This window comes from Magallana gigas, chromosome 6 (genome assembly GCF_963853765.1).
Source record: "Magallana gigas chromosome 6, xbMagGiga1.1, whole genome shotgun sequence".
Classification (NCBI taxonomy): domain Eukaryota; kingdom Metazoa; phylum Mollusca; class Bivalvia; order Ostreida; family Ostreidae; genus Magallana; species Magallana gigas.
In genome coordinates this window covers 11,539,295-11,566,856 of record NC_088858.1, presented here as the reverse complement: position 1 = coordinate 11,566,856, position 27,562 = coordinate 11,539,295, and the positions used below count along the sequence as shown (strand labels likewise).

The window sequence follows — 27,562 nt, the reverse complement described above, 5'->3', positions numbered from 1 at the left end:
TTTTATGCATTTTATTGTTTTGTTTGTTTACATGCATGCATAAATAGCAATCAAGAAATTTTATTACCTTCTAAATTTATTTTTCAGAGGCAGGGCTGCTTATTCCAGTCATCTGTTCTGTGATTGGAGTAGTAGGACTTCTAGTTATAATTGTGCTATTTGTGTGTCATTTTCGTCGTAAGAAAGAAATCGCAAGGAGGCGAGCAGAGGCACAATATGTTGAACAAAAAACAAACAATGAAAATGAAGAGAATCTTAGACGATACAAAAATCCATTGTATGCTGGAACTGATAAAGGCGGAGGGACGAGGAAAGTGTCTGCATCTGAGTTTCATGAAGTGGATTTAGATAAATTTGAAAACTTAGAAAAGAGTCCGACAAGGTTACTCAGTGGGCGATCAGATTCGCCGAACGATTCCAATGATTGGAATAATTCTAGTCCTCCAACAAAAACTGTCAAAAAAGACATCAATATTGAATTATCACGATCCAGAGCTCGCGTAAGGGCCGCGGAAAGAGAGCTCATAGAAATCTCTCGGACTATTGCTGCTGACTTACGGTCTGAAAATGAGGTCATGGTGTGACCTTTGACCTAGAGTGCAGATGACTAAGTCATTAATCCCAAATGTTTTGATGTAACTTTGTTTATATTTGTGAGTTTTAGCAGTAGATGATTGATCTCAATTTTTTTCTCTACTCTGTGCCATGCCTTGAACCTTTAATAGCTGATGTCAACACATGACTTGCATGCATCTCAGAGGCCACCTCTTGGGGTTCATTTTTTAAATGATAACTGCTTATATATCTGTTTAATGTTATGGTCAATGTTGTTTGCCATTTCCCTTTCACAGACAAACACAAATGCTCATTCTGTATGTCCGTCCCATCAGGAAATGCTCCAATTCTGGTCCAAGCATTTACTTCTGATAAAGAAAATATGAAATTTCTGTCCGTACTTAATACATGTATGATGACTGAAAGTAAACAAAAATCCCAAGGGCTAGAAAACATTCTTTACCTTAGGCAAATTTGGATATCTATTTTAAACCTTTTATTTAAATGTAAGATATCTTTTGAAACATTAATACTTTTTAAATTTCTTTAGTTGTCAGTATTCTTGAGATTTGAAAATGTTTTTACTTGCATGTAGGGGTTATTATCAAAACAAATAAATTTTCTCTCCCCTTCCTCTAATTTATTATTCTGTAATTCATATGAGAGATATAAAAAAATAGCAAGATTGGCATGGCACAATATCCAAAACTCAGGTAAATTATTACTCTAATCAAATTACAACAAGCAAGTCCTGTCAACCAATTTTACATGATAACACACACAATATACAATCCGCTTTCTACCTTTGATACAGTATTTACCTACCATTCTGACCACTTTTATTCTCCCAGGAACAAGAGATCTTCGAGCTAGACATCTGCTGCTGAGCTAAGAAAAGGCAGCAGACTTTTACGCTTCATCTCTTCACTCCATTTTGAATACATCCCGGCGTTACTGCTGACGCATTTTCATAGGGCAATCATGCAACCACCATTCTTTTAGTATTTTTTAAAAAATTGTTTACGCCTCATCCCAAACAATCCAGTACTTACATTGTGTATCATTTCAATACTGAAGCAATCCATTGTATTACTATTATTCATCATGGACATTCACGTTTATAATTGGAGAAGAAAAATATGGTAATAAAGCCTCCTTATAGGGGATGTGCTTTACACGTAGCTGAAAAAAATATTTTTGAAGTAACTGATTGTTGGAAGCTTGCAGGTACCTGTATTAAATTTGGTTTGGTCCCTAAATACACCTTTGATGTCAAGGGTGTTTATTGTCTTTACACACCTTTACACAGTTTTAAACCTCATCCATAATCAGGCCAACCTCCTGTGAAATTATTCTTCATGTGCATTTCTGAAGTACAAGGGGTTACAGCAAAACCAATCATGTTTACAAACGTCTATATTTACTTGAAGCTCAAAAGTCACAAAATAGTGCTGTGTTTATGTCACTTTTTTTGAAGCTTTTAAATTAATTTACACCATGCAACATGTTTATTTATAATTACTTTTTCAGCTTTGACACTATTGCATAAATCCGTTTTATACTTACATGTATTACAAATGTTAACCCCATGTGGGTCTCATGCATGTAAATAGGGGCTTTCCAACCGTGTTGAAAAGACACAGACTTGTGCAATTCTTTGTTGTTTTAATTGTGATAAATCTTTCCATTCATCCATGTATTTAGATAGTGATGTCATTGATGTTACAAAAACTGTCACAAGAAGATACCGCATATTAATAACCACATTATAACATATAAACTTATATTTAATGTCATTATTTAACTAATTCATTGAATAATGATGTCCATTTTCTTGTGACATTTTTTCGGTGTCATTTTTAATTTTGAAAAAATGAATATTGTATGTAAGCTGCATGTATGTGACAATAAATGTCAAAAACAGAATAAAATATGTGGTTTAAAATACAAAAAGTTTTATTAAATAGCCAACAGAAATGGTAATAAAGTATTAAATGGTTGATCACTGGTATCAATAAGTCTCCCAAACAAAGATGTAGAGCATCAAAACCATTTTTGAGTCTTAAACATTTTAAACTTCCATAAAAATTGTGTGCATATCATTCACCTCAATGACTGCATTATATATTAAATAATAAACACAGGAAATCATTTCGGAAATTTGTATAAGTCTTGTATTTCTATCAGGAATCATAATTCAATTCTCATTTTATAATAACAGCAAATTTATGATTACCGGTAATTTTGCAGGATTCGAAAGATCAAATTTTCTGAGTGCATATATCAGCTATTAGTACTCAATTAGAATACATATCATATTGTGTTACAGTATGTAATTTATGTGACAATAGGCAAGGAAACAATTCTTTGCTATTCTCTTTGTAATTACTTGTTTCCTGATAGAAAACTGTTGAACAAGTGTTAAATAAATTTCAACAGTTAGTATGAAAGAAATCAACCCATGCAATGCATTTGAAATGAACTGATAATACATGTATCATAATTACGGTACTTCTTTAATCCATTTGGTTTGAAACTGTCTTCTCTTCATTTGATTCTCTTTAAAATTTTGTCCATAATCGAAATAATTTTTCATTAGTTTATCAACTTCCAAACAGAATGACCTGAATGGAATGAGTCACACTCATTGATAAAAAATGTCCAGCTAAAGTTACTGCCATCACAAACCAAATACTTCTACTAGGCAGGCATACTGAAAAAGAAAGGCTCATTACATGTATATCTCAAGATTTATCACAATACATGTGTTTTATTTCTCAGATTAACAAGCATGAATCATGAAAATGTTTCTTTACAAATTACTTTGCTGTTCAGATCTTCCCCTCCCCTTATTTTTTTAATAATTCTGAAGTGGAGTGGGTTTTTAAGGATTGTCAATTTCTTACTCGTTTGTAAGCTAAGGCTACAATTTCATAATTCCCTAATATATGAATAATAAATCTATTTGCAGTGTTTCATAACTTGATGAGGATGAAATATACGAGAGAAATCTATGAAAAATAAGCCAATACTGTCAATTCTTTATTAAATGTGATTATGTGAGGAATTAAAATCCATGTTAAATCGCATGCAACAACCTCGCAGATTTTAAAAACTTTTTTATTTTTCGGACAGTTTTGAACTACAGGAAATTAAAACAAATCGTTAGTGCTTGCCATTTAATATTCTTGCAAATTGATACAAAAACAGTGGAATCGCAGAATAGTACTCTCACAAAATAAGGAATTTACAGTATGATATTCAGTTTCCAGTGATAACACAGTCTCTGACTGCTTTATTTTATCATCAGACCCATTATCATGCTTCCATACCTCTAAGTGCCTGTACATTGGCAGCACATATGTAGGTTTTGATGAGATGAATATAAATGTCGCTGTTCTGGGTTCCCCACAGTACGGCCAAGATCACCAAAAACTTGCCAAAATTAGAAAGTATCACTGCTCGCATAACATCAGTCATGTCTCTCCAGCTGGAAGGTACAAATTATAGTTAACCACTGATGGTCTACTGGTCTCTCTTTTATATTCACATAGATAAATAGATACAATTCACTTCTATAAATTCATAGAAACTACTGTCGTTTCATCAATATTCATTGAATACCAATTTTGTTAAGTTGATCCACGAATTTACATGTTCATTGAAGTACAATTTCTACTTACATTTTGTATTAACCGGATCATCAACCACAAATATACATATCCTTGAAACTGTGATTTTCACTTTATCCACAAAAATTAATACCTTCGAAAATTAATGAAACCACAGTATTCAAGATGTTAATTTCTGAGATACCATGCCATGTTTTTCAACTGTACCTTTTCATTACAAAATGATTAACTCTGAACACCAGTACAATATAAGTGCTATCTTTGCTTTAATGGATTAAATTTAATACAAATGCATTGCTTCTGTTGATAGCATAATATTTCATTTCTTATTTACATATATGTAATTACCTTTGTTTATGTTTGTTCACACCAGTTCTTCTATCAGATGAAACTGTTGTCATCATAGAGAGCATCAACACCAAGAAACTGATGAACAGAATCAGAGACGTTAATTCTGAAAAGAAAAATTATATAAAAATAATTCAATGACTATCAATCACATAACCAAGAAAAATAAAATGAATTTTCTAAACACTCATTTAATATACTGGTAATATCAATATTGTAACAGGGTAAAGATCTTCAATTAATACATTTGTCAACTTCATTGTTTGGTTATGCATCATAACAAGCAACTGCATTTTGTGGAGATCGAGAAAAAGTAGTTCATACCAACAGCAGCAAGTAAAAAATTCTTATAAAGTCCCCATTCCATGGCAGAGTAGATGATATAGGTTGGATTGACAGGGGTAATCTCCCCTTTAGCTTTCTGAAGTGTCATTTTCACAAATGAATCGCAAACTAATAATAAGATGACATACTTCCAGTAGCCCTACGTGTAAATGTAAGAAAAATAAAAGACTGTAATACGATAAAAATATATACCAAGATCTATTATTCTACACATTGAATAATCTAAAGTATAGTCTATAACAATGTACTATACCTTGATCTGGCTGTTAAATAGGACATGACGCAGTGCTTTTCTGTTAAGGAGTAGGATATCTAAACTGATGACTACTGGGTCATATTCAGTGTATTTGTCTATGATATCCCTGCACTCCTCCTAAAATTTGAAATTGTAATGATTAAACAAAATTTTTTGCCACCCAAGTTCTTTGAGTTAGACATAAATACTATACAAAAGCCTTGAAAGAAATGTTAGTCATTTGCATATGGATTCTGATTCACTCAATTTATGAAGACCTTTTATTAAAAAGATCAAGGTTGCTTCCGTACAAATATTAAATTTCAGTAAATTATACTACATGTAATAATAGTCTAAACTCAGTTGAGATTTGGCTCAGCTTGACACTTGTACTGCTTCTTCACTGATGAAGGCATCTGTCAAATATCAAGTCGAGCAATTTGTTCTAACGCAATGATGCTCATATCACAGGAGTCCGCTATATTTGTCAGATCAATTTGTTGTAAATATATGAGAAACAGGCAAAATCCTACCAGTGAGCTTCATGAGCGCTTGCTCCAGCTGCTCAAGAAGGTCATTAGCAGGATTTTGCCTGTTTCTCATTTATTTACATCAAACTGATCAAATCGCCGACTCCTGTGCTCATGGGATGGCGATGCATGCTCAAAAATGGAATACATGTGCATGTCAAAATTACAAAGACCCTTGCCTCATTGAATCAATAAAATTTTAAGAAGAGGAACTAAGTAAGTTGTCAAAATGTGTTTTCATTCCTGTAAATCACTCATATTTAAATATCCATTCAAAGCCAGGGACATAATTAATTTGTCAAAACAAATATTAAAATTAGAAAAAAAATGTTAATTACACAGTGTTTCATCTTTATAATTCCATTATTATAGTCTTTGAAGAGATCACTAGCGCCTCTACCACAATTTATGCACCGAAAATGACATAGTTCTTTTGTTTCTGAGGAGTTTTTCTCATTGCCACTAACAGCAACAGTTCTCTTCTTCATCTTGCTATGGAGTTTATAAAAGTTGGACCTAAATCGGAAATACCAAACACTTTTTTTTATCGTCATTAAAAATTGTAACAATGTCTTTATTATGAATTTTTTTGTTTATTATTTTTTAAACATACATATCCTTAATTTCACTTGTTAAATTATTTAATGATTGAAATTGTATCGCATTAAACCGGAAATAGTCATTTTTTCATTCACATATCTTTCTTTTAGCAAGCGTACTTCTATTCCTGCATGAATTTAAACAACGTGAGATTGAGTGGCAGCAACTTGAGCAAGGATGTCTGCTAATTTTGATGGAACGAGTAAAAGTAGTAGCGTTGAGAGTAAAGAAAAGTGAGTATTTTCAAGTAAGCGCATTTTGGGAATCGGTATATTATCAGTAAATGCCAATAAAGTGTAACGAGACGGCTGCAGAACTGTAGCTCTACGCGAAATTCGTGTTGACGGAACGTGGAGCTACAATTCCATCCATGCCATACAAAAAAACCTTAATATTTATTGCGCACGAATTAAGACTTATGAACCTTATTTAGGAATATATTCTGTAAACATTTTATACCCCAAAAATCCTGACATATTTTACTTCAGATGTCATTACTTTTGTAACAGTGGTTGGTTATTTCCCACTAATAATCCCGGATTATCATGAGATACTATAGATCATAATCAATAAAGAACAGCAACATGTATTCAGATATTAAAATGCCTTAGATTTATATTATGATATTTAATGGATTAAAACAAATAACAAAATAATTTAAGTAAGCAACAAAATGCTAGTTGATTACTATAAATATATTTACCTATAGAAGAGATTCAGCGATGCTAACGTTATAAAGTTAATAATTAGGATCTCAGGACAAAAATAGATAAATAAAAAGGAGACAAACTCCTTAAGACGTCCGTTATAAAAGAAGATAAAGTACCGAATTCTCCAGGGTGCGGAGAGGATATGCCCGGTTCTCAGATGATAGCACTGGTTGTCAATGACAACCGCTCACTTTGACCAAGAACAAAGAGAGATAACTCTAAAGAAAAAATACAACTCCACAACACTTTACTTGCCTCTGCGCTGAATCTCCTTCAAACACGCTCACCAGCCCTGTAAATAAAAATGGTGTGCTTTGTTTACAGGTAAAAATGGCAACTCTTGATCCTGACATGAATTAAACAGGCTTCACTTTATGAGGTCTGTAGGGGTCTTAAGTAAATTAATGTTTGAACTCACTTTGAAGCAAGTAAAGTGATGAATCAGTAGTTAAATATCTTAGGAATTTCTGTTAAATAAATATTCACATTATATATGCCTTAATTTGTTTAATAAGTACAAAATTGTGCACAACTTTTTGTGTACAATGAATAAACAGTTTTTTGTGTGGATGGAACTGTATCTCTACAGTCCATCAACTCAATTTTGCGTTTAAGGTACAGTTCAGATCTGCAGCTAGAAAAAATATTGATGGACCAAATCGGAATCCCTAGTCAGATGCTTTACCAACTAAGTCATTTGATCCTGGTGATCAAACCGGTCTCACCCGAGATGGACTTTGAATTCAGAACTCTGCACACATCCAAAAAATTTTTAATTTTGCAAAATATATGTCAAATCTGCATTAGAATGGATGAAATATAACAACTTAAGTACACAAGTTTATCTGAGTGAAAGGTTGATACAATTCCTAAAATATTGGTTGTTGTTTACTTTTAATTTATAAAGACTCTTTTAGCAGCATTTATCTTCATTATGAATGTCACAATATGGAGGTTTCCATGCATTACTTGCTTAAAAATACAAAAAGTTTTCATTTCAATATCATGAAATACTTATATTTAAGTTTTAGTGAATAAGTAGTGTTTATGTTCATGTATAATTCAGGATTTTTTCATTTAAGGTCATCAAAAAACTTCAAAGAACTTATTGACAAAGAGGAATATGATTTGAGAAAGCGACTGCCAAGAAAATTACCCAAGAGGAAAACAGATGTGTATATTACAAGAAAAACAGACTTTGCTTGTCAGTTGGAGAGGGCACAGAAGTTACTGGATTCAGAAAATGAGGTGTATGTACACGGACTTGGTGCTGCAATCAATCGAGCTATCAACCTAGCTTTGCAGATACAAACAGAAAGTCAGGGTTTGGTAGAGATAGCTGCTCACACATCAACAGTGGAATTAGTCGACGATCTTGAACCTCAGACTGATGATTTAGAACCAGAAACACAATCGAGAAACAATTCTGCGATTCATATCAAAGTGTACAAAATTAATCCTGTGAAAGTTGAACTCAAGGATGCAACTACATGATATTATTTCAAACTTTCTCAAAAAAGATTACCAGAATTTGTGCCATCTTGGTTAGCAACACATTTCATGAGATACCCCAAATCCAGCATTGGTAGACAATATCTTGACAATTTAAAATATCCCTGTAACAATTTTATTAGCAGGTCCTATGTTTTGTTTTGATCACAAGAATGTGATGTATTATAATAAATGTTTCATTCTAAATTGTGTATACATGTACTTGTCATATTTTAGGATATCAATTAATGATCAAAAGTGCATTTTATACACTATGCATGAGCATCTGATGAAGGAATAAGGTATTATTTTGTGACTTTCTGAGTTTCATGGGGATACAAATAACTACTTAGTTTTTACGATGTCTCTATATAGTTTTTTTCTTCACAAAATATCAAAAGATTGATATGATGGTAAAAAAAATTAAAAGTTATTACTGCGTATTAAAATTTAAACTCCAAGATGTGTACAGTATATAGACAGAAAAGACTAAGATTTGAACCAGGACCCCTGATCTCTTGTCAGGCAGACCTCCTGAATTGATCAATCGATCAGATGCGTTACCAACCAATCCATCTTGCATTGACAATCAAAACAATAAAGCAAAAAAAAAATCAATCATATATAATTATAGTATAATATACTATATATACATTTTTTTTTTTTTTGGCACAGATTGTGTCAAAACCCTGTGTTGTTAGTGGAGTGATCAAATGTGAACAGACCAAAAAATTCAATTTTAATTATAGTTGAAAAATTGTTATTGTCCTTGGTTTTACCAAGCAGCTGGTGAATCTAAGGTAAGAGTTATCTAATTATTAGAATAAATTTTGGTACGAGTTGTCTGTATCTGTTTGGAGATAGTAAACAAACTTTCACGCGGAGAAAACAAAAAAAGATTACATTTAATTTTTTTCGATCGAATAAAAAAGTTTAGAACGCTTATGTGACCAGCTAACACATTTTAGGTAAGCGCTGTGATTAGTTTTTGAATTGCAAGTGTTTGAAGCAAAATAAGAGTGAACTGCTGTGGTTAGAATTTCCTCAGTCATATTTTGCCGATATTGATGACAGATTATCGGAATCGTTAATTGACTAGATTTTGTATTTTAGCTATAAAGACGCATATAGCAAGCACTCTTTATATGTTTATGCTAACAACGTAATAGGATCAAACATCAGATCCAATGAACATCTTGATCGTTCTTTTACAAAACGTATTTTGTAAAATATGCAAATCTATATTATTCTTTTACGAAGACACAGAAAAACCAAAACAACAACAATAGCAAAACAAAAAGAAAAACTTTGATATTAGTGTTTTTCTTAATGTTTTAGGTATGTGAACTTGATATATTGTGTGATGATTAGATCAATAGTGCAATTTCCTCAGCCCACCAAACATATTCATGAATAAAGAATGAAGGCACCTTGTTAACAAAAAATGGAGTACATAGAATGCATGAAAACTGGGTACAACCCAGCTCATGTCCAAGTGGCTTGTGATGGAAACTTCATAGGGCTCCCGCTTACAAGGACGGTTGTGGGAGTGTGGAACCTATCAGATCCATCAGCACAGGTATTTTAATTTCATGTTATAGTCTTTTGCAGTTCACCATTTCCAAGACTTTTTGATGATTTCATTCAAATTACAAAAATACAACTACTTGTCAAAGAAGTTGTGTCTGATGTCCAAATGAAATCAAACAGATTTCTTAAAAAAAAAAAAGATTCGTATTGAGAAAATCTGACATCTTTTCTCAATTTTGAAGTACCTGTACTTGGAACACCTTGCACAATTTGTCAACGTTATCATGCATCTGGGTACTTTTCATGTCATTTGCAATGTAAAATCACAAAAGACGTTGACTGTGTATTGGAACCTGTCAACCTGAAGTCATACAGAATAACTGGACATTTAATCTAGTGAATGAGTGCATGTTTTTTGGCACAAAGGCATTATGAATATTAGATTATTACGCAAAATGTGATGGAAACAGTAACTTTAAACTGACTATAGATGTAAATGATGAAAACAATGTTTACATGAAATTCATGTGACTCGGGTACAACTTGCTCTAAATACACCTTAGGTTTGAAAGGCTGTAGAACAGATACATAATGTGACAGACATGCTTTATTGATGCATGGATAACTTCATTTTGTTCTAGCCTCTAAAACTAGAAGGCCATCGTAAAATTTTGACCAGTTTGGTGCTAGGGAACAAACCAGACCCAAAAAGATTATGTTCAGCTGCAGAGGACTACATAATAGTATGGAACATCCACCAAGCTTTGGAGAAAGCTGAGAAAGGTTAATTCAGATTCTTAACAATCACGTAGTAATTCATGAAAAATTGATGACATTATCCACCAAAATATTAAACTGCAGATAAAAGATACAGTCTGATAGTGCTATGTAATGATTATATGTGTTATTGATTTCTTTGCATGCAGGTGAACAAATCAAAGGTGTAATTATTGGAACAACACTGGGATACATACAACACTGCGCGTTCAGCCCAGATGACTCTCTGGTGGCTGCATGCAATAACAATGACGTTCTTATACTGCGTTCAAATGTAAGTTGGTTTTTTTTTCAACAAGGAATGTAAAATTTTGGAAGTTACTTTCAAAAAGCTTTATTGATGCTGAGATTTTATGTTGTAGACATCGGAAGTTATTGCAGCCCTGGAAGGTCATCTGAATCGGGTCACTTGCGCAGAGTTTTGTCCCCATTATTCATCTACATTAGTTACCATATCAGAGGACAGGACCTTTAAGGTTTCTGAAGATTGTCATTTCTTGATATCGTTGTTTTTAAAATTGATATTTTCTCTAAAAAACAATGGATATGAATAAGGTTTTGTTGGTAAAATACAGGCACATGCACCCATCTCATATACCCTTACTCTAAAGTTGGAATTATAATTTACCATATCACCACCTATAATACTCCTGCAGAACATATCAAATAAAATAAACAAAGCCCTTTAGCCATTTTGAAATGATTGCTACAAGTCTCAAGGAAAGAAATGTTACCTTTGATTTCAAAGATCTGAACAATGATGTATTACACGTACGAAAAGTTATATCTATAACGAAATTGTCAAGACCCAACGAAATGGACACCTGCCATATTTTTTCAGGTGTGGAACATTGCTGACCTGTCCCTGGTTTACCAGTCCACCATCATCACTGCCTCACCCTTCATCAGCATGAGTATGAACCTCCACGTACCTCAGGTCGCTATAGGAACCGCTGACGGCATCGTCAGAGTTTACGACTTATCTGACGGTAAAGACTTCCGATGTGTTCATCAAATCAACATTGGGAAAATTATGGATAAATACAGACAGAGCAAAGAGCAAAGTTTACTCTCACCAACATCCCAAAAGAATGGTATATCTTATGTGAAATATTGCACTCTTAGTATTGAAAGATTGACCAATTTTTATTTTTATATACAATTATCAAAAGCTACCAGTATACATGTACCAATAAATTTAATACAGTTTCTTGACTCCTTTGTGAACTGAAATAAATTTATGAACAGAATGTAATGAAAAATGACAGTTTCTAGGTAGTGCACGTACCTGGCTTTTTGCATTTCAGTTGATCATGTATAAAATATATATATGATAACTCAAAATCATTTCATTAAATGATTAGAGATAAAGAAACTACATGTTAATTGTATGTAGTACGATAACACGATGTATTAAAACAAATATATTAAAACTTTTAGGTCCAGTGACTATTAGCAGTAAGCCCTCATACCAGAGGATCATGTATAAAATATATATATGATAACTCAAAATCATTTCATTAAATGATTAGAGATAAAGAAACTACATGTTAATTGTATGTAGTACGATAACACGATGTATTAAAACAAATATATTAAAACTTTTAGGTCCAGTGACTATTAGCAGTAAGCCCTCATACCAGAGGAGAGGAGACAACGGAGAACCCAGGGAGGAGGTAAATGTACAGGATGTGGCAGAGACAGGGTGTGCCGTCCTCGGGCTTTACTTCTCCTGGGTCCCTGAAGACGACAGGGGTAGTTCAGCCCGATCTGTCGGTTTTCTTCAGCGAGCGAACACCATGATTAGGTATCTCAATGAATCAGCACTGTTGTGTCACATTTGCATCTCGCATTAATTCTCACTATAAGAATGACCTATTTTTCTGACCAACAGGAAATCTAGATTTGATTTTATTACTTAAAATAAAAAATATAATTATTTTCCTTTCTGTATAGGGATTTATTCAGTGCCTCCCCCATGTTAGTCATCGGAACAACAGGGGCGCTGCTTCAGATAAATGCCAAAACAATGGAAGTCATTCAGTATTATGATCTTCAAGGTACACATCTCTGCATAGTTTTTCTTATTAACTGAATATTTCATTAAGCGCTTATTTGTAGTCTGGTACCCTGTCCTGTTATGAAAAATGACAATTTCTTTTTCACATTTTTTTAAGATCCAGTTCCATCAAACTCAGAAAGTAAGGAAATGTACATTAACAATGCTGGTTCTACCTACTTCAGTCAGGGGGATGACCCAGAGAAGGTCAGAGTAACAGCTTGATATAATTTTGTATCCAGTTAATAAATCATAGAGAGGTTTAGCAAACCAACGTGTATGCGTACGTGTACGTGTAGAAAGGAAAATATGTGTATTACGTCATCAGTTTGTGTAATGATGAATTTCTATGAATGAACATACGTGTAGATTGCAAAGTACCTGTAAGGTCGAACTTGTAGCTTCTGTGGCTATTTTTTTTTTTTTTTTTTTTTTTACAAAATATGTTTATTTTTCTTATGCCTGAATATTTAATGTGAATACTGATATCAGCAAACATAAATTTTCATTAAAACTTAATATGTTATTAAAGCTTTAATACACGTATCTCTTCCTCCAATACATGCAATGGCTCTGTTTTTTTATTCGTCTGTGATAAACAAAAACATACATATATAAACAATGATTTATAATAGAATTAACACATGCAGAATTCTCAATTTTCTACTGTGACTAATATTCTCATCTTAGTAGGAGAGGATATCTAGAATTACATTAAAACATTTACACGTACAGGTACACGTTACAACTGCTAAACAAGAAAAATAATGTGAGCTGGTACTCGTAGTTCTAACTTGTATCCAACACTTACAAGTACACGTACCTGTTGGCCTGCTAAACCTCTCAAATAATTCCATTGTTGTTCATACATTTTAAGCAATCGTATATAATTTTTAGCTCACCTGAGCTGAAAGCTCAAGTGAGCTATTCTGATCACATTTTGTCCGTCGTCCGTCTGTCCGTCCGTCTGTCCGTCCGTCCGTCTGTCCGTCTGTAAACTTTTTACATTTTGAACTTCTTCTCTAAAACCGCTTATCCAATTTCAACCAAATTTGGCACAAATCATCCTTATGGGAGGGCGAATATAAATTGCAGAAATAAAAGTTTGATCTGTATTCAAAGCGGAGAAAACCTTGAAACTGTAGAAAAAGGGGGGTGCATTTTTAAAAATCTTCTTCTCAAGAACTACCGAGGCAAATTCAACATAGTTTAGCATAAATTATCCTTATGGGAAGGAAAATATAAATTGCAAAAATTAAGTGGAAATTTTGTTTCAAATCTGAGTTATTACGAAAATAATAATAAAGGAAATGCGTGTTTCAATCAGTTTAATAGCTTCGGGTTTGTAACAATATTACTATAACTATTTATAGTTGTACGTTTGATAATGTGCCTAAGCGGCCACGCAAAAGATCATGTATTTTTGTATATCACACAAGCGACATTGATTCCGATTTGTGCGCGCTATGTTATGATGATGTACCATGTGCTTCTAAATAAATAGTAGATCTCCACGTTCCTGTCTAAAGTTCTTGACATATTGATACATGGTGTCAGAAGTGGGATGAGAGTTTCTTTCTGTTGTGACGGTTCATAAGTTCTACAAGTGTCACACTTAGAGACTAGATCCTTGATTTCTGAGTTCATGCCTGGCCAATACACACATTCTCTGGCTCTGCGAAGACACCCTTCTGCTCCAATGTGTGACTGGTGAAGCTTCCTCATTACTTCTGCCCGTAATCCCTTTGGTATGACACAGCGGGTTCCTCTGTATACGATACCATCTTGAACGGAAAGTTCATCTCTCACATGAAAGTAAGGGTGCACTTCCATGGGTGTACTTTCCTTGGTTCTCGGCCATCCTTCAAGGATAGTTTTCTTCAGCAACTCGTGTGTTACGTCACTGGTTTGTTTAATCTTCAACATCCTTGCTTGTGAGATTGGTAGGTATTCCACCATGTTGATATCTTCAAATATCTTGAACACTTCTTCTGTACAAGCTTCTTTGGATAGTTTCTTGGGATGAGCTCTGGATAGAGCGTCTGCCACGTACATTTCCTTGCCTGGCTTGTACATGATCTCAATTTCGTACTTCTGTAGTCTCAAAAACATGCGTTGAAGGCGTTTTGGAGCGGAGATCAGAGGTTTCTTGTGAATTATTTCTAAGGGTTTGTGGTCGCTTTCCACAAGTACTTTTCTTCCATATGTGTACTGGTTGAATCGTTCCATTCCAAACACCACAGCCAATAGCTCTTTTTCAATCTGTGCATACTGCTGTTCAGCTGGAGTCAAGGCTCTGCTCGCATAAGCGATAGGCTGTCCTTGCTGTAGAAGGGTTGCGCCAAGTCCAGTGCTTGATGCATCACACTGCAGCGTCGTTTCTAGCTTCGAGTCAAAGTATTTCAATACAGGTGCCTGTGATATTGCTTCTTTGATCTTGCTAAAGGCTTCTTCATGCTCATGTGTCCATCTCCAAACAACGTTCTTGTGTATGAGGGAACGAATCGGATCGCACATGACACTTAAGTTGTTCATAAACTTGGCTAGGTAGTTCACTAGTCCTAGGAATCTATGAACACCGGCTACATCCTTAGGAGTTTCAAAGTCAATGATAGCCTGTACTTTATGAGGGTCAGGCTTCAGTCCCTTGGTTGTCAGTACATGTCCAATGTAGGGCATTTCTTTTAGTCGCAACTTGAACTTGTCCTTGTTCAACTTGATTCCTTGTTCACGGCAACGATAAAGGAATCTGCTCAGCTTCTGATCATGGTCACGTATGGCTTCCTCTTCACTTTCTCCTTCTCCGTAGATGAGGATGTCATCTGCTACAGCTTTAACACCAGGTAAGTTTTGAATGGCTAGTTCCAATCGATGCTGGAATATTTCCGGTGCTGGTGAGATCCCAAATGGTAGACGACGCCAGCGATAACGTCCATATGGAGTTTCGAAGGTTGTAAGATAGCTGGACGGCTCATCTAGCTCAACGTGCCAGAACCCATTCTTCACATCGCAGAGTGTGAAGATACGTGCTTTTGCTAAATCCGGTAATATATCTTCGATTATCGGAAGTGGGTAATGACTGCGCCGCAGGGCCTTGTTCAAAGGCTTCGGATCTATACAAATACGTAACTTGCCATTGGATTTCTTGAATGCTAAGAGGCTCGAGACCCAGTCAGTTGGCTGGTTCACTGCTTCAATGACTTGTAACCCTTCCAGCCTTTTCAGCTCTTGCTGTAGTAGGGGTTTGATTGCGACTGGGACTCGTCGCAATGGAAGTTTCACTGGGGGAACCGTATTATCTACTTCCAGATGTACTTGTTCACTGAAACGTCCATTTCCAGTGAAGATGTCTCCAAACTTCTTCTCAATTTCTTCCCTAGAGAGTTTCCGATCCTCAGCGGAGTCCTCTATGTTCATGATGTTATCATGCTGTACAGCAATTAATTTCATACGTTGACTTGTGCTTGAACCCAGAATGGGGTGTGACCCACTATTGACAACGACAAAGTTCTCATCATAACTTTCTCCGTTCTTTGGATTGGTCAAGGTAATTTCGCAGGCACCAATGGTCTTCATCTCTTGGCCATTGTAGACTCTCAAGGTGTGCTGTCCTCTATGAAATCTCACATTTTTCGGGATAATGTCCTGGCTTAACACATTGCAGGTTGCACCACAGTCAATCTGAAACTTCACTAGTTTTGACTGGTCATTAATTTTCATACGAGCGAATAATTTCTTTGGATGTTCTTTTCCCGAGGTCTGTTCCACACTGAGAATTTCATCATCAGATGTAGAGTCAGAGTCGCAGTTCTCCAACAAATGTACTCTCTTCTCGGGTTGTCGGCATACGGATTTAAAGTGGTTCTTGTTGCCACAATTTGCACAGACTTTGCCGTAAGCTGGACAAGCTTCCTTCTCTCTTGGATGCTGATATCCACAAAAGCTGCACGAGGTTTTCTTTGCTTGGTGAGATTTCCCTGATGCGTGATGAGGTTTTCCTCCGGCGTGATGAGGCTTTCCTCCTTTTCTCTGTTCCTTGTGTGGAGCGTTGGCCTTGAGAGGTTTTCTAGATGACTTGTTCAGTGCATGAACTTCATCTTGCAGGTTCATAGATTTAATCTGGGTTGCAGTCTTTTCAGCTGCTCGACATATGTCAACGCACTTCTGTAATGACAAGTCAGCTTCTTGTAGTAACTTTTTTCTAACTGCATTGTCTTTTATGCCACAGACTATTCTGTCTCGTATCATCTGATCTGCTAACTGGCCAAACTCACATGTCAGTGATAGTTTCCTCAATTTTGTGACGTAAGCGTCCACAGATTCACTGGATTCCTGATGCTTGTTGTTAAAGACGTACCTTTCATATATCGTGTTTGTCTTTCCCACACAGTACTCCTCCATTAATCTTAGGATGACAGTGGGGTCATTTTTTTCATTTTCATCTCTGAACGGAAGTCCGTTATATACCTCTAATGCTTCATGTCCGATGCAGGTAATAAACGTTGCCACTTGGTACGCATTGTCTTTGTCTGCAAGTCCTGTCACTATCACGTAAGAGTTCCATATTTGTTTCCACGTTTTCCATGTTTGAGAAATGTTCCCGCCTAAATCTAGTTTCGGGGGTAACGGAATGTGACTCTGCATGGCCGCTGCCTGGTCTCCCATATTGAATAAATGTCGTAAGGATTCACTAAAGTCAATCTGATCAGTGATGCTCATCGGCTCTTACGAATAAAGTCTACTTCAAACTCCAACGCTGCGTTTCTCTGCATGCGAGGAAATTCGGTCCACAGACGTACTTCGACGTTTTTCTCAATACACCAATGTATGTTCCACAAAGCAAGTGTCTGTTACTTAAAACGTACTCACTTTTTACTTCTGACACCATGTCACATCTCGCATGAGACACCTAACCGTCCGTGGTCTGTCGTAGGAGTAGACCTTTTCCAGTCACCAGTCAGCAATGACCAGTACCTCATCACAGTAGACTACTTCAGCAATTTCTTCGAAATAGACAGATTGGAGACCACTTCATCAGCAGCAGTGATCAACAAGTTAAAACAACACTTCGCTAGGCATGGAATTCCAGACAAAGTCATCAGTGACAATGGACCCCAATTTTCCTCTCAACAATTCAGTAAATTTAAGCATATGTGGGAATTCGACCATAGAACATCGAGTCCAGCCTACCCACAATCAAATGGGAAAGCAGAAAATGCAGTTAAATCAGCAAAGCAACTGATGAGAAAAGCTAAACACAGTGGACAAGACCCATGGCTTGCTGTACTGGATTTCAGAAACACACCATCCCAGGGTATTGGAGAGAGTCCGTGTCAGCGACTAATGAACCGTAGAACCAAAACGCTGATGCCTGTAAAAGAATCACTACTCTCATCTGTTGGTGATCGAGCTAACATCAAGAACATGAGGAAGGAAAAAGACAGACAAGCGCACTACTATAACCGAACAGCGAAAGAACTACGCGAATTGCAACCAGGAGACACAGTGCGAATGAAGCCAACACAACTGCGAGACAAGGAGTGGAAGAAAGGAACAATCATCGGAAGAGAAGGATCCAGATCGTATAACGTGCAAACTCAAGACGGAACGTACAGGAGAAACCGATCTCACCTAAAAGATACACGTGAGGAAAGAAATGACTTTACGGTATTTCCGGAATACACATCACCGTCTATCGAGGATCTTCCTGAGAACGATCGAAAACCAGCCATAGATGAAACTGCTGACCTGGAACAAAACGCAAATGACCAACCAATGGTAATTACGAGCAGTGAAGTAACAACTAACAGAGAGTCCGCTCCGACCACTCGTTATGGCCGCGTTGTGAAACCACCACGTTATTTGGAGAACTGTGTGCAAGCGGTGTACAATGTCTGACTGTTGTGAACTGTTGTCTTTGCATTATTTTCAAAGTCTAGTCAAATGTAAAGTTTTAGATATTTTTGCATAATATTGTCAAGCTAGTCAATATTTACAAGTAGCTGTAGATCTTTTCCTTTTGTTCATATTGTTTGATAAAAAAAAAGGGAGATGTAACAATATTACTATAACTATTTATAGTTGTACGTTTGATAATGTGCCTAAGCGGCCACGCAAAAGATCATGTATTTTTGTATATCACACAAGCGACATTGATTCCGATTTGTGCGCGCTATGTTATGATGATGTACCATGTGCTTCTAAATAAATAGTAGATCTCCACGTTCCTGTCTAAAGTTCTTGACATATTGATACAGGGTTCGGCATCCGGTAAAATGATTCCATACTTCTAAAACGAGGTTCTTTGTTTAAAGCAGCCATGACATTATACGAAAAAGGGTCGATCTGACTATGATGAATTTGCTTGTTGTGCAACAGTTCGCGTATGAAGGGAAATTTTGAAACATACAAAATTTGTTATACCCCTGTAAAACAGTTACTATATAACTCTATACGAAAAAAAGTCCAGCATATTGACTGTTGGACTGGAACTGTTGGATTGGAACTGTTAAAATCGACTGTTAAAAAAGACTGTTGACCGGTGACGTCACATTCCGCGAAAACGTGTTATTGATTAGAAGGGGTATAACAAAACAGTTGTTGACTGTGTCTCGGGCAACAGTTGATCTGTCGGACCGGCTTGCAAACTGTTGCCCGCGGCCTTCGGCCTTGGGCAACAGTTTATGAGCCGGTCCGACAGATCAACTGTTGCCCTCGACCCCAGTCAACAACTGTATAATATTGGTGCCGATTTTGTGAAGTAAATTGAGGCTAAATATTTCAATGCGTTGACAGTTTTCACACATGACGTTGGTGTTAGCTTGTTCTGATTTTCGTTTCGTTCTCATTATGCTTTGTAACCTGGAAACTATCGTCTGTATTTCGTGATTTTTACGTATCAAATCAAACAGAGACTTCGGTAAATCAAACAGTTAACTGTTTACCTGCGCAAATTAAGCAAAATCGGATGTAGGGGACGGGTACTGAAATACAATTCATTCTATCGGTAATTCGGCATTATCTTTTGCGTAATGGTACATGTAGATTAATGCAATAGGTTTTGTTGAGATGCTCGGCATTTTTTCGAGTTTATTCAGTTTAAATAGAGTTTGATATCGCTGACGGAAATATGTAGGTATATACATGTATATATATATGATTCATTTCGAAAAAATAAATTGTGTTCTTTATTTGTTATACATGTAGTGCATGTTTCTTGTGTTTAATTGTTTACAATTTCTATTTACTAACCATATTTGAGTGTTAAGCTTCGAATTATAAGCAAGATACAGCGATTTGCTCACAATTCTATGTTTGTACACAGATGTTAAAAACTAAAGCTTAAAAAAGTAAAATATTTGTCAATATTTATTAAGAAAATTTTCAAAGTCTGTTCTTCCAGAAACCAACTTTAACAACTTATTGTATTGTAAACTTAACCTTTTTAGCTCACCTGAGGGTGGGGCCACAATGGGGGGTCGAAGTTTAACAAATGAATATATAGAGTAAATCTTTAAAAATCTTCTCCTCAGAAACTAATCAGCCAGGAAAGCTGAAACTTGTGTGAAAGCATCATCAGGTAATGTAGATACAAATTTGTGAAAATCATGATCCCCGGAGGTAGGGTTGGGCCACAATGAAGGATCGAAGTTTTACATAGGAATATATAGAATAAATCTTTAAAAATCTTCTTCTCAGAAACTAATCGGCCAGGAAAGCTGACACTTGTGTGGAAGGATCCTCAGGTAGTGTAGATTCAAAGTTGTGAAAATCATGACCCCCGGGGTACGGTGAGGCCACAATGGGGGATCGAAGTTTAACATAGGAATATATAGAGTAAATCTTTAAAAATCTTCTTCTCAGAAACTAATCAGCCAGGAAAGCTGAAACTTGTGTGAAAGCATCCTCAGGTAGTGTAGATTCATAGTTGTGAAAATCATGGCCCCCGGGGGTAGGGTGGGGCCACAATGGGGGATCGAAGTTTAAAATAGGAATATATAGAGTAAATCTTTAAAAATCTTCTTCTTAGAAACTAATCAGCCAGGAAAGCTGACACTTTTGTGGATGCATCCTCAGGTAGTGTAAATTCATAGTTGTGAAAATCATGACCCCCGGGGGAAGGGTGGGGCCACAATGGGGGATCGAAGTTAAACATAGGAATATATAGAGTAAATCTTTAAAAATCTTCTTCTCAGAAACTAATCAGCCGGCAATGCTGAAACTTCTTTGGAAGCATCCTCAGGTAGTGTTGATTCAAAGTTGTGAAAATAATAACCCCTGGGGGTAGAATGGGGCCACAATGGGGGGTCGAAGTTTAACATATGATTAAATAGAGTAAATCTTTAAAAATCTTCTTCTCAGAAACTAATTAGCCAGGAAAGCTGAAACTTGTGTGGAAGCATCCTCAGGTAGTGTAGATTCAAATTTGTGAAAATCATAACCCTGGGGGTAGGTTTGGGCCACAATGGGAGGTCGATGTTTTAGATAGGAATAAACAGAGTAAATCTTTAAAAATCTTCTTCTCAGAAACTAATCAGCCAGGAAAGCTGAAACGTGTGTGAAAGCATCCTCAGGTAGTGTAGATTCATGGTTGTGAAAATCATGATCCCCAGGGGTAGGGTGGGGCCACAATGGGGGGGTCAAATTTTAACAAAGGAATATATAGGGTAAATCTTTAAAAATCTTCTCAGAAACTAATCAGCCAGATGTTTCTTTATAATTGTTAAGACTTTGGCCCCAGGACAATTCTTTGGCCTCCCGAGAAGGTTCATAGTTTGATGTACGTTTATATCTAATATATAAACTATTGTTAAGGATCATTTTGAGAACTGCAATACTCAACATATGATAAGACTATAAAATCATCTTGTTAGAAAAGGGACTAATGATTATAAACATAAGAATATCCAGGGGAAAATGGATTTTATTTATACAGGATCTACATGTATTATTGTACATTGTCCAGATAGTTTGTATTATGACTCCATTAAGCTGATTTTATCATACCTATTGTTCCTCAGGTGAGCGATGTGGCCCATGGGCCTCTTGTTGTTCATTTATTTTATGTAATAATTGATCATTACTGGTAAGTTTTCCTTCTTTAGATTTACTGTGTGATTGGCAGCCATTTTCAAAATCATGTTCATCTCTTGAAATGGGACCATGCCACATCAAGATCAAAGCCTTGTAGCTTCAGTACAAGTCTTGAGGACTTATCTAGTATTTCTTCAGAGTTACCAGGAAATCAAAACCAACAGAGTCTGACAGTCTTATCCAGGTATAAAGATTAACTTAATTTAATTATAATCACCCAATTTGGATTTAATATTTGATTTCTACAGGAGTCAAAAAAAAAAAATACATTGTATTATTATTATAGGAATATTATTATATTGTTATAGTGAACCCATGCTGCCAAACTCAATACTCAAGCAAGGGCTTGTTCCAAAACAGAAAGAAGACTCTACAACTAAAATACAGAAAGGTATTGAAACTGTTTCACTCAATGGTCACATTTTTGTAGAGTAATTGCATAAAGTCCTTAAAAAATAAAGTGTAAAGACACATTTGTGGTATAGAACAAATGATTCATATTATGTAATGTTTGTGACCAATGTTGATATTGTGGTCTGTAAAGTACCTGTGTATATTTTTCAATATTTGTGGATTTTTGGGTACTTTTACTTCATTCAATGAATTTGTTTACATTCATATACCGTATATTCCTTATTTACACCTGTACTCAGTTCTGATATTCTACTGTTTTGCATCAAATCCAAGAATATGAAATAGTTTTACATAGTTCACATCTGTCAGAAAAATAAATATGAGATTTTAAAATCCATGAGGTGTGCTTCTAGCAATTTAAGACAGATATTAATTCCTTGTGTTTAATTAGGTATCACAATAGATAAAGCCACGGCACTATGTCCACTTGAACTGTCAAACATTGACTGATTCTACAAAATATTAAAAAAAAATGTAGAGAAAAGATTTGTTTGTAGTTATTTTAAATAAAGATTCAATGTTCAGTGAGAATTATTTTGTTTTTCAGGATACATTTCCCCTGGCAAACCAGGTCAAGGGGTCAAAGATCAGCCATTGACCTTCCAGAGCAAGATTAAATCATCAGGCTACACAGAGGCTCCAAGGTATTTATAACTTTCATGTCCATATCAAAATTTTTTTTCTAAACTCCATGTGAATACATTTGCAACTTTTCTTATTTCTACAGAACGACCATGTTTAAACCAAAAACAAGCTCCACAAAGCAATCCTCAGCAGTGAAGAAGAAACCATCTACGGGCTTATTAGAGTGAGTTCTTTAGTGATGCACTGATTCTGTTTGAGTTCTAAAGAATTCACAGATTTCATTCAGGACAAATTCCAAACCTAAAATTTATATATTATTATTTTAACCCTAGGAATGCCCTTGATAAGGAATATCCTACCAATCCAGGCCCACCTAAAGACTTTGTTTGTGGCTGGTTTGTTGCAGAAAGACCAACTCCAATCAATGCAATATCTTACTCAGGTGTGTTGTAATATGTGCTTGGCCCATTTATGATTAAAATTGAACTGGTCCATATACTTTTTTCACAACTGACTCAAGAAATCTCGATTTAACTAGGCCATTGAGTTTTCATGACTTGAAATGTAGATATTTGTTTTTACGATAAATGGTCAAAAGTTTTTGACAGAATGCCAGAAAAAATTATGATGAGTTAATATGCAAGTTGTCTCTACCAATATCTAAAAAATGTCTCTGCTTTTCTCTAATTTAAAAATGGACCTAGCCCCAGTCCATAAAAATGGTGTAAGGTCATTATCATCTAGCTTTATTGCTTTGCATTACATTTTAATGTGCAGGAGATGGGCTAAGTCTTGCTTGTGCTCTTGCCAATAAGTCTGCCCAAGTGTTTCGCATACCATACAAGGAAAAAGGAAGCTACAGTTTAGGTACATGTAATAATCTATTACATTGTATTATCAAAACTTTTTACACTCTTGATCATCAGTGAAGCTCTATCATTTGTATATATGTGAATTTTATGAAACAAGGAATTGGTCAAACTCAAAGAAAAGTCTTCACTAATAGAAATCATCGATCAAACTTTAAGTTTTTATACCTGGCATAATTAAACATTTTCAATATTCATTTACAGCACACAACCACATTGTGAATGATGTGCGTTGGAGTTGCGACTCTAGTTGGTTGGTGTCAGCATGTGATGACAAAACTGTGCGACTATGGCAACGAGGTCAGACTGAGGCTGTCCTCACCATAGCAACCAAACTCCACAACTTGGCAGAAGGAGATGGACCAAAGAAGGACAAGGTTCAGTAATGCTGGTTTCCTTAATAAATATGTGATTTTTGTATTCCAAATGAAATAAAGTAAAAGCGATTTCAAAATGATGATCACATTCTCTGGTTTAACATGTCATTATAAACTTTTGTTGGTTATGAGTGTTTGATCAATTTGTGTTATTTTGCAGGAGAATGCACAATTTCCAAAGGAGATTAAGAATGCTCAGTTCTACTACATGGATCGCTTCCTGATTTTAACATCTTCCAACACACTGTACATGTATAAATACCACCTGGATCCCACCAAACAAGATATCAAAAGGTCAGTCCATAATCAACTGCTTCCAGGAACTATAAACCTGTGTACCAAAAGAACCACACAATAAAAATATTTGCTGGAACTGACTTTGTAATACATGTATCTTTCATAGCATATATAACTCTCTCTTCTATACAAAAACCTACCACCCAGTAGTGTTTCCTGAAACTTTTATGTAAAACCCTTGATTGCTCTCTCTCTCTCTCTCTCTCTCTCTCTCTCTCTCTCTCTCTCTCTCTCTCTCTCTCAGAGTTACGTTATAACATTTGATTCTTTGGTAGATATGTGAGCAAGAGTAAATACAAGCAGGTGCAGTCCTTCACTATGGATGCCCAGTACATCACTGCCTTGTCTGCTGTGAATGATTTCTACTCCTGTATCCTATCTGAGCAGTTTCATTCAAAACTTTGTAACAAAATGGTTCATCATCTGTACACTTTGTTGTATGTTCATTTGAATTTTCCTTAATGCAGTTATAGATATTGTTATGTGTGCAGGCAGTAGTAAATCATTAGAAGTCTATGACATGAATGTTGGAAAGTGTGTACGTACAATAGCAGACATCCACACGAGACCAGTCCATTGTATAAAGCAACATGAGGTGTGTATTGTTACAGTGTCACCAAGATTATTGATAATTGTTGTTTAAGGTTCCAATTTTGTGATTTTATGAGATGGAAAGTACATGTAGATGTAGTAAAAATTACACTCTAGTACAGATCCACGATCCCCAAATTTGGCTTTAATATTTGAACAAATCCATGGAATAGATTGTCAGCATATGGTATCTTGACCATCAAAATATTCTATTTTTCTGTAGGGATCTAAGTTTGTCTCACACCCCCGTGACGCCTATGATTTGTTCTTGACATCAGCTGCCGGTGACTGCATCAAACTATGGGACCTGAGGGCCAACAGGTCAGTGAACAGTTTCTTTCTTCTATGAACATTGAGTTGGTATTGTGAATCAAATCAAAGAGGGAAACCATATTAATATTTATCTAGTAATGAAAAATTATGAAACCTCAGTATATTTCAACTACTTTATCACTGTAAGAGAGATGCAATGGATAATTTTGTTTAAAAATAGAAGATAGTGTTTATATGTTTATTTTTCTGTCTCTTTATGTCTTTTTTAGTGTGCTTTTTTGAACTAATTTTGTAGATGTGTTCGACGGTATGAAGGTCATTTAAACAGGTCATACCCATGTGGGGTAGACCTTAGTCCTTGTGGTAAATATGTTGTGACCGGTGCTGAAGATAAATGCGTAAGTATGCTGTGTACCTTTGAAATCCCATGCAATCAATTTGAATAACATCTTATGAAAATCCTGTGAAATTTGCATTCATGTAAAACCCATGTAACATTTATCTGTAAACCTATGAAAAACTTGCTAAATCTTCATTGATGTTTTTCAGGTTTATGTTTATGACATCAGAGGAGGTACATATTGCTCCAAACTAACAGGTTTCACAGACACTGTGTCAGCTGTAGCATTCCATCCACTCCATTCACAGGTAAGGCAGGTATTGGGGAAAATATCGGAATTATGATTTTCTCAAACATTCATCAGACTGAATAATTTCTGGTTGCTCAGTATTTATGATATTTATGTTTCTCAATATATAGAAACTTAATTATATCTTAACTGATATTAGCGGTAACTTTTATATCTCAAACATTATTACCGGTAGATTAAGATTATCTCTCAAATGTTTACATCATTTTATCAGTGGTATTGTCAACCTGGTTGTAAATTTATGAGATAATTATATATAAAAGTACCTAAGAATGATTGAGCAATTTTTGCTTGCTGATATTTATCATAATGGACTAGTGGACTATTTTTTTTATAATTTCTTAGAGTTCAAAACTGTCAGAAAAATAAAGCAAGATTTTAAAATCTGCAAGAAGTGCTTCTCACAATTATTGCAGGTATTAATTCCCTGTGTTCAGTAAGGAACCTATACAGTGATCTTTGGGAAAACTGTTCTTTACCAACTTACTCAGAAAATAGAAAAAGCACATGTATATAATTCACTTTTTTGGCTATAGTTTTGGGGGGGTTAACTACACCTAGAAATATTTCTCAAATTAGCAGAAAATAAAATATGATAGATAGCATGATGCATATAAAATATCTTATATATATAATTTTCGAAAATTTAGTAATGGTAAATATGAACTTAAGCCCGAGTCAGTTTCAAATTTGTGTTTGGGGGGGGGGGGGGGGGGGGGGGTTGCAAGCCCAACACTTTAACCACTAAACTACATGTACATGTATGATGTTTTTTAACCAAAGTGATTAGTACAACAAATTTAACAACATTTAGATTGCCATCCTGTGACATGTGTCTTTAAAAGTATGTCTTGATGTAGTGAGATACAATGTGCAGTCTCCAAAGATGCTTATTTGTTGTGTTTTTTGTTTAGTTGATGACAGCATCTCTGGATGGGAAGCTGAAACTGTTCACAGACAGTCCTAAAGTATTGAGTGGAATAAAGGAACCTGAAACTTTGAAACAAAGATAGCCAAGAGTCTCGAGTGTAGCTCTGGAAACCAGCTTTTCACTTGTCAAAGTGGAATGGTTATGTTGTCACAAACCAAAATAGATCATTATTTATAAATTTCGAAAGATTATTGAATTGTCAGAAGAAGAAAAAAAATTGTTGCATTGCAGTAATTGTCCCATACAAAGGAGTCTGAGATTTTGTGTTCTAGACTATATGTACTATGTGTATGTGCCAAATGTTCATTAAGATGTATGCACTGTTGTTATATTGTACTTGTATTTTTGTTACACCTATTAAATAAATTGATACATAATCAATAAATTCATAATATTTAAAGGGAGATCATTTTTAATGAAATTAAAGCATTATGCGCTACTAATTAACCTAGCTTCATTATTGTTTAGTGCACACATAATTAATTTAAAGTAAAGAGGATGATGACCAATCTTTAGTCAATCTATCTCATTATGGATTGTGAAAATAACAAAGTTTTGAGGAAAGAGAATGATAGCCCTATAATAGCCTAACCCTGCCCCATTACGGTAATTGTTTGATGATGCTTGGACTGAAGATATTGGGGATGAGGCTCAGAGCTGAATGACTGAT

At 35.3% G+C, this 27,562-nt stretch overlaps 4 protein-coding genes across 4 annotated transcripts in view; 3 read left to right on the top strand and 1 right to left on the bottom strand.

Moving 5' to 3' along the window:
• The window catches only part of LOC105317836 (protein jagged-1b), a 35,842-nt gene extending 35,158 nt beyond the window's left edge, over positions 1 to 684 (top strand). The window contains exon 22 of the mRNA XM_066087084.1: positions 88 to 684. Within this exon, the coding sequence (XP_065943156.1) occupies positions 88 to 584 (497 nt within the window). The 3' untranslated portion in view covers positions 585 to 684. The remainder of the gene's footprint in view (positions 1 to 87) is intronic.
• Positions 685 to 2,493: 1,809 nt separating this feature from the next.
• Positions 2,494 to 6,137, bottom strand: LOC105317798 (protein ARV1). The gene is made up of 6 exons (XM_011414525.4): positions 5,984 to 6,137; positions 5,134 to 5,253; positions 4,860 to 5,019; positions 4,536 to 4,641; positions 3,888 to 4,045; positions 2,494 to 3,268 (listed from the first exon to the last, which is right to left on the bottom strand). The coding sequence occupies exons 1-6, from the start codon at positions 6,131 to 6,133 to the stop codon at positions 3,159 to 3,161; spliced, it is 804 nt and encodes a 267-aa protein (XP_011412827.4). The 5' UTR covers positions 6,134 to 6,137; the 3' UTR covers positions 2,494 to 3,158.
• A 285-nt stretch (positions 6,138 to 6,422) lies between these two features.
• Positions 6,423 to 8,449, top strand: LOC105317796 (ribonuclease P protein subunit p20). The gene is made up of 2 exons (XM_011414524.4): positions 6,423 to 6,478; positions 8,038 to 8,449. The coding sequence occupies exons 1-2, from the start codon at positions 6,423 to 6,425 to the stop codon at positions 8,447 to 8,449; spliced, it is 468 nt and encodes a 155-aa protein (XP_011412826.3).
• Positions 8,450 to 9,261: 812 nt separating this feature from the next.
• On the top strand, positions 9,262 to 27,276 carry LOC105345145 (WD repeat-containing protein 27). The gene is made up of 23 exons (XM_066087071.1): positions 9,262 to 9,414; positions 9,785 to 10,025; positions 10,618 to 10,759; positions 10,903 to 11,027; positions 11,116 to 11,229; positions 11,595 to 11,847; positions 12,362 to 12,560; positions 12,710 to 12,813; positions 12,931 to 13,019; positions 21,917 to 22,089; positions 22,214 to 22,296; positions 22,867 to 22,963; positions 23,047 to 23,127; positions 23,237 to 23,346; positions 23,682 to 23,771; positions 23,978 to 24,150; positions 24,311 to 24,444; positions 24,723 to 24,817; positions 24,921 to 25,042; positions 25,262 to 25,359; positions 25,607 to 25,709; positions 25,861 to 25,959; positions 26,876 to 27,276. Exons 2-23 carry the CDS (start codon positions 9,891 to 9,893, stop codon positions 26,972 to 26,974), a joined length of 2,718 nt encoding a protein of 905 aa, XP_065943143.1. The 5' UTR covers positions 9,262 to 9,414; positions 9,785 to 9,890; the 3' UTR covers positions 26,975 to 27,276.
• The last annotated feature ends 286 nt before the right edge of the window (positions 27,277 to 27,562 follow it).

What these genes read in the sequence shown, in the direction of transcription:
- LOC105345145 (XM_066087071.1), top strand. Translation starts at nt 9,891, where the DNA reads ATGGAGTACATAGAATGCATGAAAACTGGGTACAACCCAGCTCATGTC. An exon ending in TATCAGATCCATCAGCACAG is followed by an intron (nt 10,026 to 10,617) that starts GTATTTTAATTT and finishes ATTTTGTTCTAG; the next exon opens with CCTCTAAAACTAGAAGGCCA. An exon ending in ATTGTATAAAGCAACATGAG is followed by an intron (nt 25,043 to 25,261) that starts GTGTGTATTGTT and finishes ATTTTTCTGTAG; the next exon opens with GGATCTAAGTTTGTCTCACA.
- LOC105317798 (XM_011414525.4), bottom strand. Translation starts at nt 6,133, where the DNA reads ATGAAGAAGAGAACTGTTGCTGTTAGTGGCAATGAGAAAAACTCCTCA. An exon ending in TATTTAACAGCCAGATCAAG is followed by an intron (nt 5,020 to 5,133) that starts GTATAGTACATT and finishes ATTTACACGTAG; the next exon opens with GGCTACTGGAAGTATGTCAT. An exon ending in CAATGTACAGGCACTTAGAG is followed by an intron (nt 3,269 to 3,887) that starts GTATGGAAGCAT and finishes TTTCTTTTTCAG; the next exon opens with TATGCCTGCCTAGTAGAAGT.
- LOC105317796 (XM_011414524.4), top strand. Translation starts at nt 6,423, where the DNA reads ATGTCTGCTAATTTTGATGGAACGAGTAAAAGTAGTAGCGTTGAGAGT. An exon ending in AGCGTTGAGAGTAAAGAAAA is followed by an intron (nt 6,479 to 8,037) that starts GTGAGTATTTTC and finishes TTTTCATTTAAG; the next exon opens with GTCATCAAAAAACTTCAAAG.